The 13,661-nt window shown below is 41.7% G+C and overlaps 1 protein-coding gene and 1 long non-coding RNA gene across 2 annotated transcripts in view; one reads left to right on the top strand and one right to left on the bottom strand.

The window, feature by feature from the left end:
- The first annotated feature begins 6 nt into the window (after positions 1 to 6).
- On the top strand, positions 7 to 3,359 carry LOC121499565. Its single transcript, XR_005990173.1, has 4 exons — positions 7 to 305; positions 685 to 744; positions 906 to 996; positions 1,168 to 3,359. It is a non-coding gene; the product is annotated as an uncharacterized LOC121499565 (long non-coding RNA).
- A 4,614-nt stretch (positions 3,360 to 7,973) lies between these two features.
- Positions 7,974 to 13,661, bottom strand: part of CDH13 (cadherin 13) — a 1,001,392-nt gene continuing 995,704 nt past the window's right edge. Inside the window, exon 14 of the mRNA XM_041770316.1 lies at positions 7,974 to 9,544. Coding sequence (XP_041626250.1) covers positions 9,537 to 9,544 — 8 coding nt within the window. The 3' untranslated portion in view covers positions 7,974 to 9,536. The remainder of the gene's footprint in view (positions 9,545 to 13,661) is intronic.

The raw sequence follows: 13,661 nt of genomic DNA on the forward strand, positions 1-13,661 counted from the left end.
GCGGGACTGGATCCCAGGACCTGGGGATCACGACCTGAGCCAAAGGCAGACACTCAACCAGTGAGCCACTCAGGTGCCCTGGCTTGTTTTGTTTCTCTCCAAAGGTGTTGAAGTCATTCCGGATGGTCTGAGGATGTGGCGTCACAAGACTCACATAGCAGGTGGTTCTTCATTCTTTGTGGCAGATGTACTCTCTCTGCTGGGTCCTACTGACTTGAAGTCCTTGCTCATCCTGTTCATCTCTCCTTTCAACACAGGGCAGCCTCTTGCCCAGATCTTAGGTGGACATATTGTCCAGCTAAAAGGTAATCACTCTTTGAGTTTTCATTGTATTTATTTTTATTATTTTTAAAAACCACTTTATTGAGGTATGTGTGCCATCAAGAGCTGTACATGTTTAATGTATTCAGCTCAGCGAGTTTGGTGATGAGAATACTATGCCCATGAAACCATCACCATCAAGCTCATAAACATACCCATCACCTCCCTAAGTATCCTCCTGCCCTCTTTACTATTACGAATGATTCTTATTTCTGTGGTAAGAACACTAAACATAAGATCAGCAAATTTTAAGTGTATAATCCAGTATCATCAGTGATAGACGCTGTTCTGTATAGAGGATCTTCTGCGTATCTGAAACTTGGTTCCCTCTGACCAACGTCTCCCCATTTCCCTCACCCCCAGTCCTGGCAACCACCATTCTGCTCTCTGCATCTATGAATTGGACAATTTGAGATTCCACATGTAAGTGAGATCATATTATTTGTCTTTCTGCATCTGGCTTGTTTTATTCAGCATAAAGCCCTCCACGGTTCCTGTTGTCACACATGGCAGGATTTCTTTCTTTTAAAAGGCTGAATCATAGTCCCTTGTACTTATCTTCTCATCCTCAATGGACATTTCAGTTGTTTCCACCCCGAGGCTGTTTGTGAAGAGTGTTGCCATGAACACGGGAGTGCAGTGATCTCTCCAAGATCTTGATTTCAATTTCTTTGGGTAAGTACCCAGAAGTGGGACTGCTAGATAACATATTAGTTCCATTTTTAATTTTTGGAGTGCCCTCCCGCTGTGAGCAGGACTGTCAATGGAGACTGTACATCAGGCAGTAGGATCTGTGGCCAGTTGCTAAGATCAATTGGTGCTATGAGCTCTTTTCTCCACTCCTAGCTGTTCCAGACTGTTCAGCTGTGCTGATCCCCCTGCTGTTCCTGGTAGGACAAGACACAAGTGGGCAATATCCTGCAAAACCTGGGAAGCAAGTATCTAGGGGCAGAGAAGAAGCTGTGGCCTGAGAGATCCCTCTTGGCTCTGAGCTGTGCTGCCCTGAGGGAGGGGTGAGGTGATACTCCTCTTACCTCTTCAGTGCATTATCCTCTGGCTTTTTTGCTCCACTGAGGTACTAGAACATTTCAGGCATGTTTCTGGGCTCCCCAAAACATCTTCTCATCTGTGGGTGGTTGTTAAAATTGGTGTTTCTGGGCCAGGGATGGTGAGGCGGGGCATATAAGGACTGGACCCTTCTGTTCTGCCATTTTGCTTTGTGTATTTTTTTTTTTTAAAGATTTTATTTATTTATTTATTCATGAGAGACACAGAGAGAGGCAAAGACACAGGCAGAGGGAGAAGCAGGCTTCCTGTGGGGAGCCCGATGTGGTACTCGATCCCAGGATGTGGGGATCGCGCTCTGAGCCGAAGGGAGACGCTCAACCACTGTGCCACCCAAGCGTCCCTTGCTTTGTATTTACTTCGATTACTTTAGTATATGCCAGGTGATACTGACTTTTCATTCATGGTAGTAATGTACAATTTTCTTTTAAAATGCATTCACTTAAGCAAAAATTATACATTTAAAATTATATAGTTTAAAACTATAGTGATTGGCAATACGGATGCACTGAGATGGCGGGATTTGGAGAAGGAGTAGAGGGACATCATTTGAGTAATGAAGATGATGTTCTGATGGGGTTAAAGATTACAAAATTTTGGCCTAAGAGAAGACAGGGAGGCAGAGGGTAAAGAGGTGGTGCTTCCTTTGAAATTGGCTGTCATTACGTACTTTGAGAAGGGGAAGCGTAAGGAAATGTTCCTGGGCTACTGTAACAGGTCACTTTTCCTTGCGGATCAATCTCCAGAAGGATAGTTGGGCATTTCCTGCAGGTGCCAGAGACCTATTTTTTTTTTTTTGTATAGAAGAAGCATTCCAGGTACCAGTCCCCCTCTGGGGGAAGACACGGTCCAGGAGGCACAAGGAGGGACAGGGCAGGGTCTTCGGAATCCACCCTTGCTGAGGAGCAAAGGTAAAGGCTCTGTTTCAGAGAGAGGCGTCTAGTTCTGGCACGCTTAATTTAGAAATGCCTTCATCCTGGTCCCCATCGTCCTGGCTTGGGTTCCCATGTGAAAAGCAAGTTTCGCTGTTATCTCTGGCGTCTACACTGGGTAGCATCCCCGCATCCTTTGTCCTGTGTGCCAGAGCAGGGGAACGTCTTTTTGAGGCTGTGTTTACAAAAGAACAGAAAATTGCTTTTATGGAGAAGAATGGTGTGATCAGCAGTGTCCAAATCCATCTTGACTTGTTTTGCTTTTGGTTTGAAGTGTGGGTTTACGTTTCTCATGCTCATTTGTGGGAATTTTCCAAATTAGCGTCTCCATGATTGGCTGCCAAGGAATCAGTTTCCTATTTATTTACCCAAACTAGCAATTTCCTGGAGGCAGATGCCCAGGGAGGAAGGAAATGTTTCAGAGGACTGACTTGCAAGTTTGGTTTTCTTCTGCTTCACTTATCCGCTAGTGTCAGATTGTCTTGTCACCGTCAATTTCGTGTATTGTATGCAAGAGGGTTCAACCTGGGTGGTTTATTCTGGGTGATGGGTGGGTGGTGCTGTCTTAGGGTAGAGTGGAAAAGTGCTGGTGTTGGAGTCACGTACACCACTTCCTGGGTGAGACCTAGTGGGAGACGGTTTTAACTTGTGAGCCTCGTTTCCCCATCTGTACGGTAGAGATACTGCCTATTTCAATATTCCAAGAATTATATACATGACATGTCTAATGCATAACTATATTTCATATAAATTAGGCATTATGTGTATACATACATATGTATGTATGTAAAATATCTGGTCCGTGGGAGGCATTTATTAACTATTAGCACCTTACCTCTCCTTGGTTAAGGACCTCCCTAAAGTAATCTTGCTTTCTATTTCTGTGTGTTTACCTACCTGTCTGGTTTGTTTATATCCGTTTCTCTCTCAATCTCTCTTATCTATGTCCATCTCTATCTATCTCTATCTATTTATTGTATGTACTTATCATCCACCTAGCTACCTACCTACCATGTCCATCTAATCTATTTTCCTATCATCTATCTATCATCAACCATCTGTGTATCTTCTATCTATCTAATCATCTGCCTATCATCTATCATTCTATCTTCTATCATCTATCATCTGTTAATCATCTATCTACCTAACATCTGCCTCTCTATCAATTATCTATCCTCTATCTTCATCATCATCTTCATTTATCCATCAATCATCTATCTATCATCTCTCTTTCTCTCTATCAATCATCTATCTGTTTCTTTCAAATCAGAGGGCTCTGACTTATGAAGGAAGCAGTGGAAGAGTTAATTATCCACCAGGTAGCACTTGGTTTTAGTCTTGGTCTTTCAACATTATAGGCCAACCAGAGCACCATCGAAAGAAATATCCCTTTGCTCTATCACTGTGTTGAAACAGTACTAAAGACAGTCTAAGACCAAGTATACACATTACAAATCCCAGATAACCTTTATTTAAATATTTCACAAATAAGTTACAAGTTTCTTTACAACTACATGGTAAATCAAATGTTAATTTGTAGCTCAGGACCTGTAGACAATTCAGCAACTAGGGCCCAAAGGAACTGCATCCATAATAGAATTAAATATTTTAAAATGATCAACTTTTATCCCTTTTGAGTGTTTATGAAAAATATCTATTTAAAATTTTTGAAAATTTTTATCTTGGGGGATAAATAATATTTACCACCAGACAGCACTGATGTGTGCATGACCACACATACTATTTTTCATATAGCCTTCACTTTCAGTTCTTTAATAACCCAAATTTATGTATATTATAGATAAAGAATGACTTTATTGCTTTCAAAAGGAAAAGCTTTTAAAAAAGTAGCAGAAAATGGAAATTTTCAGCATATACTTACAGTGCTTCTATGAGCCAGTCTCTCAAAGGCTTCATAGCTTCATGGTGAAATTTCTGTGGTCTTACTATACCCGTTGCTTTTCACCATATCCCTACCAACCAGCTGGCACTTGGAAGCCAAACAAAGTGGTTTAAAAACTGATCAAGCTCAGCAACCCTCCAATGATTAATGTTATGATAGTGATGTTGCATGAGTGATAGGAAGAGGCTTTTCTGTTCACTAAATTTAATGAATATCTAAATTACTTCTGCTTAGTTTATGCAGTTAAAGTTCTTATCCGAACACATGTTCAATGCCACCATTTTCTTCTCTTTCTATATATTTTGTATATGCTTTTGTATAAGAAAGGTCAAAACTACAGAATTTTAAAAAAGATTTTATTTATTTATTCATGAGAGACACAGAGAAAGAGGCAGAGACACAGGCAGAGGGAGAAGCAGGCTCTTTGCAGGGAGCCCGCCTCGGGACTTGATCCCGAGACCATGGGACCCTGACCTGAGCCAAAGGCAGACGCTCAATCACTGAGTCACCCCAGGTGCCCCAGTAATTTTTTCAGTAGTCGATAGTAATCCATCAGTGATAGGAAATACGATCAAGGTAACACATTTGACACAACAAAAGAACTGTTAGCTGCTTCAGATGAACAATTATGAAAGCATCTTACCACCAGATTATGAGAAGTTCCAAATCTCAACAGCCAGATAAGTAGAGAAGATGGGATATATCATCTTCTTGAGAAGTGTAGCTAGATAACTGATGATGATGGAGATAGTGATGATTTGATTATCACTTCTTTTTTGTTGTTGTTGTTTAAAGATTATTTATTTGAGAGAGAGAGAAAGAGAGAGCACAAGCTGGGGGAGAGGGAGAAGCAGACTCCCCGCTGAGCAGGGAGCCTGACTCCAGGCTTGATCCCAGGACCCTGAGATCATGACCTAAGCTGAAGGCAGATGCTTCACAGACTGGGCCACCCAGGCTTCAGGCACTGATTATCATTTCTTAGTGGTTAGACACCGAAGGTAGCCCATTCTTTCTCAGCACTCACCTTTTTCTTGGTATGATTTATCCATTGATTCTTGCTTAAGAATACTTCACATGAACAGGTTAAGGTCTTACATTAAAAAACTCATGAGTGCGGGCACCTGTGTGGCTCAGTTGGTGAAGCATCTGCCTTTGGCCCAGGTCATGAACCTGAGGTCCTAGGATGGAGCCCCACATCGGATGCCCTGCTCAGGAGGGAGCCTGCATCTCCCTCTCACAGTCCCCCTGCTTGTGCTCTCTCTCTCACATATAAATAAAATCTTAAAAAAACAAACTCAGAAGTGCTTGGAGATCATTTAGTTTGTCTGTAGTTGAGCCGAGGGCAAGCTTCTGAATGCCCCCCCACTACATCTCCCTCTGCTTTCCCTCCCCTTGGTTGGTTTGGCTGTGACTGGGTACTTGGGAGGACATGAGTGTACTTTCACATGGCTGAGATGTCTAATTAGTCTGAGAAGAGTCCCTCAGGTACCTGCAGCCAAGCCCTGGGAGGGAAGGGAGGAAATACTGAAAATTATCTTGTGCAGAAGACACTCCTAATGTTTTGTATGAATTGAGAGTGGTCTTAATGGTTTTTGACAGCTCTTAGGACTAAGAAATAGTAGAAGGTCTGTTTACTCAGTTTGGATAGATAGTCCTGCTAATCAAGGGTTTAAACTAGGGTTTTCTGGTCTGCGGAAGACCTTTCGTTTGGTTTTGCTGCACGGTTGGGAGCAAAGTGGTTGGGAACAAAGTAGAAACAGCAGGAACCGTGCAGCCAGTCCTCGAGGGTTCTGGTTCTGGAGGCCACTTACCTTGGACAAGCTGTTTGATTTTTCTGAGTGTCCGCTTGCTTTATAGGTAAGTTGGAGAAGAGTCCTTGCCTCATAGGGTTAAGAGGTCAATGAGTTAATAGGCATAAAGGATTTTGTACATTGTGGGCACATAGCAAGCAATCAAATGTAAACCATTATTATTATTAGCATTATTAACGCATTTTTTTTTACCTTGTTCATACACCCCAGAAGAGCTGTAGACTTTCCTTCAGAACAACTAGGAGAGCTTGTGTGTGGGTTCTGCTGCACTAAACCCAGCATCAAACATAGCCTGGTTACTCATGTTTTAGTTTCCACGTCTTAATATCAAGACTCAATGTCTTTATTTTGGATGAAATGCAATGTGATCTGCTTCAAGAATTTGATGGTAAATGGTTATTCTGTTTATCAGGCTATTTAGGATCACATTTTTGGAAATCTGGGATGTTTTCACAATCTCTAAAAATGGTCCTTAAGAATCAAACTCTTCTTTGCTACCTACCATGGAATTTAGCCAGATTTATTTTGATGTCATGTTCAGATTTGGCTGAGAGTCAGAGCAGGTACATCTACCTGAAATGGCGTTCATTTGGAGGAACTGGCATTATTGAAGGTAACTGTTTTTCAAAATTAGTGAATGTTTGCATGTTTTTGTTAAAACAGGTTATCAGAAATAATTCACTTTTCATATGTCAAACGGGGAGAAAAAGTAACTTTTAATCAACTAAGGTGGTTGAGGTAGAAATAAAATCGTGAAGAAGGTCTGACTGTTCACTCAATAGAAATAAAATCCTCAGTATTGTGCTCAGCAGTTGAGAAAAGCAATTTCTGGCTCTTAGTTCACATTAAAAAATAATTTGGACTAAAGCTCTATTCGTAATAATGAAATAATGCTTTGATTCTACTTTTGCTTTCAAGAAACAATGTAAATGTGTTCTCACAAGTTAGAAAACATTCTGTGATTCAGGAAACGCTACCACTTTGGCTTCAAATAACTGGTCACTTTTTTTTTTTTTTTAAAGGATTAGAAAGAACTACACAATAGCAATATTTCTGTCCTGATGAGAACTCTGGGGGCAGGGAGCATTCTTAAGTAGGGGAAAATTAAGGCACATGCTACTTACTAACAAAGTATGCACTTTATTCCTATTTTTCTGTGTTCTAAGCTATGCTAAGCTAGTGGCTGGATTTGCAAAGTGCCGGAGAGTTTACGGGCTTGAGAGACCAGGAGGAAATTTGCACCTGTTTACCTGAGTGAATGGGCCACCCAGGTTCCCTCTGCGGATTCCCTAGGTTCACAGAGGAGGGGGAGCTTTCTGATTGTTAGTTAGCCAGCCTAGGGGCCAGGCTGCCAACCACCTGGCCATCTGAGGATGCTCCTCTGTCTGTTCTGGGGTGAGCATTCTCCCCGCTGCCTTGCAGGAAGAGGGAGGTGAGACTCACCAGGGTTAGGGTACAAGGCAGTGCCCTACAAAGCCAGAAGAGGAAATCTTGTAGAGTGTGAGCATGCAAGCTTAGACTCCCACCCTGCCCCTGGGTCTGCTCCATGGCCTTACGGAGAACCAAACTGTTGTGTTCACAATGCAGCATCTCCTGACTGAGCAATGGGACTTGTTCAAGAGAAATACACCCATGTTCTGGGACTGATGGTTGTGACTTTGTGCCACATGGTCATCAACCTGAGAATGACCTTGCTCCTCTTTGAGTCTATCATCTCCGCAGCTGATTGCAAAATGCTCAGATTGTTCATTATGATGGATAAGACGAGTGCATTGCCCAGCTGTGAGGGTGCTTCTAGCTTTATAGACTCACTCAATTAACAAGAGATGTACAGGGGACCCCACATGACCAGTCAAAACCATGAACTTGCACTAAGGCAAGACCTTGTGTTGGCAATGTTAGACACAACATAGAAATCAGAGAAGAGCTACTGTCCAGCCGTTTTAACCACCAATACCCATTTATTTTAATGGAAAAAAAAATCTGCATTCTATATGCTCCAAAAAGACTTACTATTGAAACAAATACAATATATGGAACTCTTTCTGCATAATTTCACTACAATAAAGACAACATATAACTCCTGCTTCCTACAGAAGGTGAACTGAATAGCACAGGTGCAAACATAGATTGCATAAGAAAGCGTGGGTGTGCATGTGTGCACACGTGTGTGTGCGTGTGGTTAAAACCTTTAGTAAGCAACTGCATTGAAATATGCTAAGACACTTACCTTACCCTAGTTTGTGGCGAGCTCTAAGAAAAAGCCACAGGCTGTCACTAGTTTTATCTGATAGAAAATTTTGGTGTGAGCTTTGATGGTTCGTTACAGTTTATCAACAAGAAGATAATCTTAGTACAAGCACGAACTTTCCTCTTACTTTTTACATGCTCACAGAATAAAAATCAATTACTTTTCATACATGATGAACATCTTTTATTTTCAGGTTTGCAAACAACGGTAGTCGATTCACACAAAAGGGTACTTTTAAAACTACCTGTATTTACTCTATTTTTATGCCTGTATATATGAAACAAACGTTGTGTATGTGCATAAAGGTATGTCTATACATGTGGGCATATATGTGTACACACAGGGCACCTGTTGACCTCCTCCTATGCATGTAGGGCCTCCACGATGACATTTGCAATTGTACATGCACTGAGGAGAGAGAGATTCTCTGCCATGATCCGTGTCCTCCTAAGAACCGGTGGGACTGGATTCAGGACATATGCAAATGCAGACAGATGCCCCTGAAGATTATTTCAGCCCTTTTCTCGGCATTTGATGGTGAAATTTGCTGCTCTGCCCCTCAACACTTTTGCTCGGGAGCATGGCATAGGGTGGCAGTGAAAATTGGTCGCAGGCCTTTCCTAAAGAGAAAGCACTTGTGTCTCCGCTCTCCCTCTCTGCGGACCTGCCTGGCAGGTCGTGGTGGCACAAGACTGGCCCGGACGGTGGAGAAGCGTCAGCTCAGTGGTCTGTGCTGGTGCCGAGCTTGATGCTGAGGCCCTGGAGGGGACAGGTGCGTAGCTTTTATCCTTTCTTTGTGTAACCTCTCAAGGAAGAATGACATAGCGAAACTAGGCTCCTTCTGTAGCGTTTCTCTCTATAAATACTGTGTATATACACATACAGATACTCACACATATACAAATACGAACCCACAGACAAAGCTGTATGTGTGGAGCGCTGACTAGCAACATGGCAACACATCAGAAAAAGTAGCCATTGTTCCTGCTCCCAGAAGGTCAAGTTTTATGCCGTGATCTTTAAACATTCAGAGCAATTCAGAAGATTCCATTAATTAAAGGAGAAAGGAAAATGCTGTCAAAATGGTGGAATACAGACCCAGTGAAATTGCAAAGAAAACAAAAATCTGGAACAATTGAGGCCTAGGTGTGAAGTTTGAGAGCTGTAAACTGCAATCTTCAGATTTGGATTTTTTTTTTCTTTTTCCTGTTGCTATGGAAACTTGGTAGTCAAGCTTCAAATGTCAGGAGTTCTCACAGACCTGAATGGAAAAGATGCAGAGTTAAGTCAAGGAATATCACAACTCGATTCAAAACGTTTTAGCTAAATTCTAGATAAACAGCCGACAAGCTGTAATAAACACATTTATAAACATGGTACCACCTTGGGGGAGATTTTTTTCCTTTGGCATAACATTCGAAGAGAGCACAGATAGTTCTGTTGGTTTAGATCTTAATCAGCTGCACTGGTCTGAAGACACTCATGCCAAACGCCTCATCTCAGGCCCACAGGGACGGCTGCCTCTGTGACGGTGAGCCCGGTCCCTTGCACATTAGCCCAGAACTCGGCCATCGCATGGACAAATTGACTTGGTAGCTGAGAGACTGATTATCATCCCAGATAGTATTTTTGGGTCGCAGAGAGGAGCAAGAGAGCTACTGGTGGTTTTTCAGACACGACATATGACTTTCCTGGCTGCTGTAACAAGTGGCCACAGCTTAGTTGGCTTGAAATCACAAAATTCATTCTCTTACAGTTCTGGAGATCAGAAGTCTACAAATGAGTCTTGGGCTAGAATCAAGGTGTTGGCAGAGCTGTATTCCTTTTGGGGGCTCCAGTGGGGAAGCCACTTCCTTGCCTTTTCCATCTTTCAGAAACTGCTGTATATGGCTCATGACTCCTTCCTCCACCATCATGGCCTGGTCTGTCTCGTCCAAGATGATCAAGGTCACCAAAACTGTGTTTATTCTCTAAGACGTACACCAGCCCAGGACCTCCCCTCTGCCTGATAATAGCACAAGTGGGAAAAGCTCAGTTCTCTGCTGTTTTTGCCTAATTATTATTCCATGTTGGATTTATACAGGGAAATGGTACCACTGAAATTCATGTTATAATCAAAGAAATAAAAATATGTAAAGGTCAACCTACGATGTAAATGTGGTTCATTCTGGAATGAGCCGATGGCTAGAATATAATGTATTAACTTTGTAAAGCGTGGGTGTATTCAAAACCTCAGAGGAGTGGATCAGCATGTCAAAATCACCCACCTACTCTGCACCCTGTTGTTTTTAGAGGTTAATCCTGTAATTTATCTGCTTGGAAAATTTAAAGCAGATTCTCTAAAATCAGATAAAAAGTCTTCGTAATGTGACCCCAGTGTAGGCAACATGATACGGAGAAGGTTAAGGTTAAAGATTGTGTTAACAACACTAATTTACATTGTGTGACAGGTGATATCTTTATAGTTAGGAGTCTCTGGAACTCATTTAATTTCTTTTTTTCTGGCTGACCTTTTCACTGTCCTTGCCACCATTATCTTAAACTCTGGTTACTGGGGCTGCAGGACACAGTGTCCTACACATTCATCCATATTTGAAGAAAGACTTGGAAGGGACATATTAAATGGCACTGTGAATTTTATTTAAAAATATTTTCCATCGGGACGCCTGGGTGGCTCAGCAGTTGAGCATCTGCCTTTGGCTCAGGGCGTGATCCCAGGATCGAGTCCCACTCAGGCTCCCTGCATGGAGCCTGCTTCTCCCTCTGCCTGTGTCTCTGCCTCTCTCTCTCCCTGTGTCTCTCATGAATAAATAAATAAAATTTTTTAAAAATTATTTTCCATCTGTTTTGTTTCTTAAATTCCACATGAGTGAAATCATTGATAGTCTTTTTCTGACTGATTTATTTCACAGCATAAAATACCCTCTAGCTCCATCCATGTTGTTGCAAATGGCAAGATTTCATTCTTTTTGATGGCTGAGTAATATTCCATTCCATATGTTTATATATATATACACATATATAGATATACACACATATGTATATATATGTACATATATGCATACATACCCTACATATTCCTTATCCATTCATCTGTCGATGGATACCTGGACTCTTTCTATTGTTTGGCTATTGTGGACATTGCTGCTCTACACATTGGGGTGTAGGTGACCCCTTGGAACACTATGTTTTTATTCTTTGGATAAATACCCAGTAGTGCAATTGCTGGGCCATAGGGTTGTTCTATCTGTTACTTCTTGAGGAATCTCCATACTGTTTTCCAGAGTGGCGGCACCAGTTTGCATTCCCAACCAACCGTGTAAGAGGGTTCCCCTTTCTCTGCATCCTGGCCAACATCTGTTGTTTCCTGAGTTGTTAATTTTAGCCATTCTGACTGGTGTGAGGCAGTATCGCATTGTGGTTTTGATTTGTATTTCCCAATGATGAGTTATGTTGAGCATCTTTTCATGTGTCCATTGACTATCTGGATGTCTTCTTTGGAGAAACGTCTGTTCATGTCTTCTGCCCATGTCTTGACTGGATTTACTGTTTTTTTGGGTGTTGAGTTTGATACATTTTTTTTAAAATAGATTTTGGATACTAGCCCTTTACCTGATAAGACATTTGCAAATATCATCTCCCATTCCATAGGTTGTCTTTTAGTTTTGCTGACTGTTTCCTTTGCTGTGCAAAAGCTTTTTATCTTGATGAAGTCTCAATAGTTCATTTTTGCTTTTGTTTCTCTTGCCGTTGGAGACGTGTCTAAATCCTTAAGGAATTTCTGCAAATGTGCACTGACAGGAATGTAACCTATGCCTATCTGTAAATTATACCAGCATTCCTAAATAGGTTACCCAAAAAGTGGTTCAGGGAGGTGCCAAAAAGTGAATCTTCAGCTCATATCTCTCCTCTTCCAGCACTGTCCCATACCCTGAAGGCTACCTGGCCACAGTTCTCTTTGAGTCATGATAGCATCTGAAGGGCTGCTTATAATTTGGGTTTTGGTTTAATGACTACACACCCCCAACCTTGAGAGCCCATATCCTCCACAGTGGGTGGCCACCAGTTTGTGTTTGCTTACATCAAGGCCCACACGTATCCCCTCATCTCTTCTCTGACCCCCAGCCCAATGTTCCTGATCAGGATATGGTTTTCTAATAGGAGGCTGAAGCAGATATCAACAGAGAGCAGACACTTGGTGAAACCTGTCAGGCTCCCCTCCCTGGTTCCCCAAGCATATCTTGGTTTCTACATCACTGCCACAGAACCAGTACCTTTCCTAAATTTGTAATAGCTGGTGTTGAAACGCTTCCTCTCAAAAGCATGGGCAGTGCACACAAAGACAGGTACATGAATGTTCGTGGCAGCATTTATTCATACAATCCCCAAACTGGAAAACCATTCAAATATCCATCAACCAGTGAATGCATTTTTAAAAAATGTGGTATATCCATACAGTGAAATACTACTTAGCAATAAAAAGAAAAAACTAATGATATGTGCCTCAACATGAATGAACCTCAAAAGGTTTACGCTAAGTGACAGACATCAGACGAAGAAGACTACATATTTTATGATGCTATTCAAATCAAACGCTCAAACAGCAAGTATAAGCAGGTCAGTAGTTGCCCAGGGCTGGGGTAGGGGTGAGGTCTGAATGCAAGGGGCACAAGGTAACTTTATACAGTGATGGAAATGTCCTAAAACTGGATTTTGGTGTTTTATGACACTATGCATTTATGAGAATCATTGTAGTAGCTAAATTAATTATAGCAGGTAAATTTTATGTTATGTAAATTATACCTCAATAAAGCTACTAAAAAAATACTATCCGCTATGGTGTCAGTAACTTAAAATAATAATTTTGGTCATTGAGGAAAAAGATGGACTGAATGAAACCCACAAAATTAAAATTCTCCAGTCTCTGTTCAAGTCAATTTAGACTGTAACACAAATGATCCTACCTCAGAGGACTTGACTGCAGGAGATAGTCTATTTAATTTATGTAAAGCTCTTAGCTTTGCATGTGTGTGGCACTTAGAGCCCTAGGAGGTCAACTGTCATTATCCACGCAGTTGTACTGCTTTCAGGGGCCACAGCTCCTCTGTAAAGCAGGACTCAGGAGCATCTGCAGGCAGAGAGCAGCCTGCTCCACCCAGATTGGGTGCTTCTCCAGGCCCTGTCTCTGCCCACAACACATTTCACAATAAAAAGGAACAAAATGTTGATACCCTCAATGACATGGACTGTAGGATTCCCATTTATAGAAAATTCAAGAAAGGCAATAGGTAATCAGAGAAGGCAGATCACTGAGGGTCTGGATTCAGGGGAAGGGATCAATAGCAAAAGGATACAAGGAAACTGTACCTTGATACTTG

The sequence above is a fragment of the Vulpes lagopus genome, chromosome 10, assembly GCF_018345385.1.
Source record: "Vulpes lagopus strain Blue_001 chromosome 10, ASM1834538v1, whole genome shotgun sequence".
NCBI lineage: Eukaryota > Metazoa > Chordata > Mammalia > Carnivora > Canidae > Vulpes > Vulpes lagopus.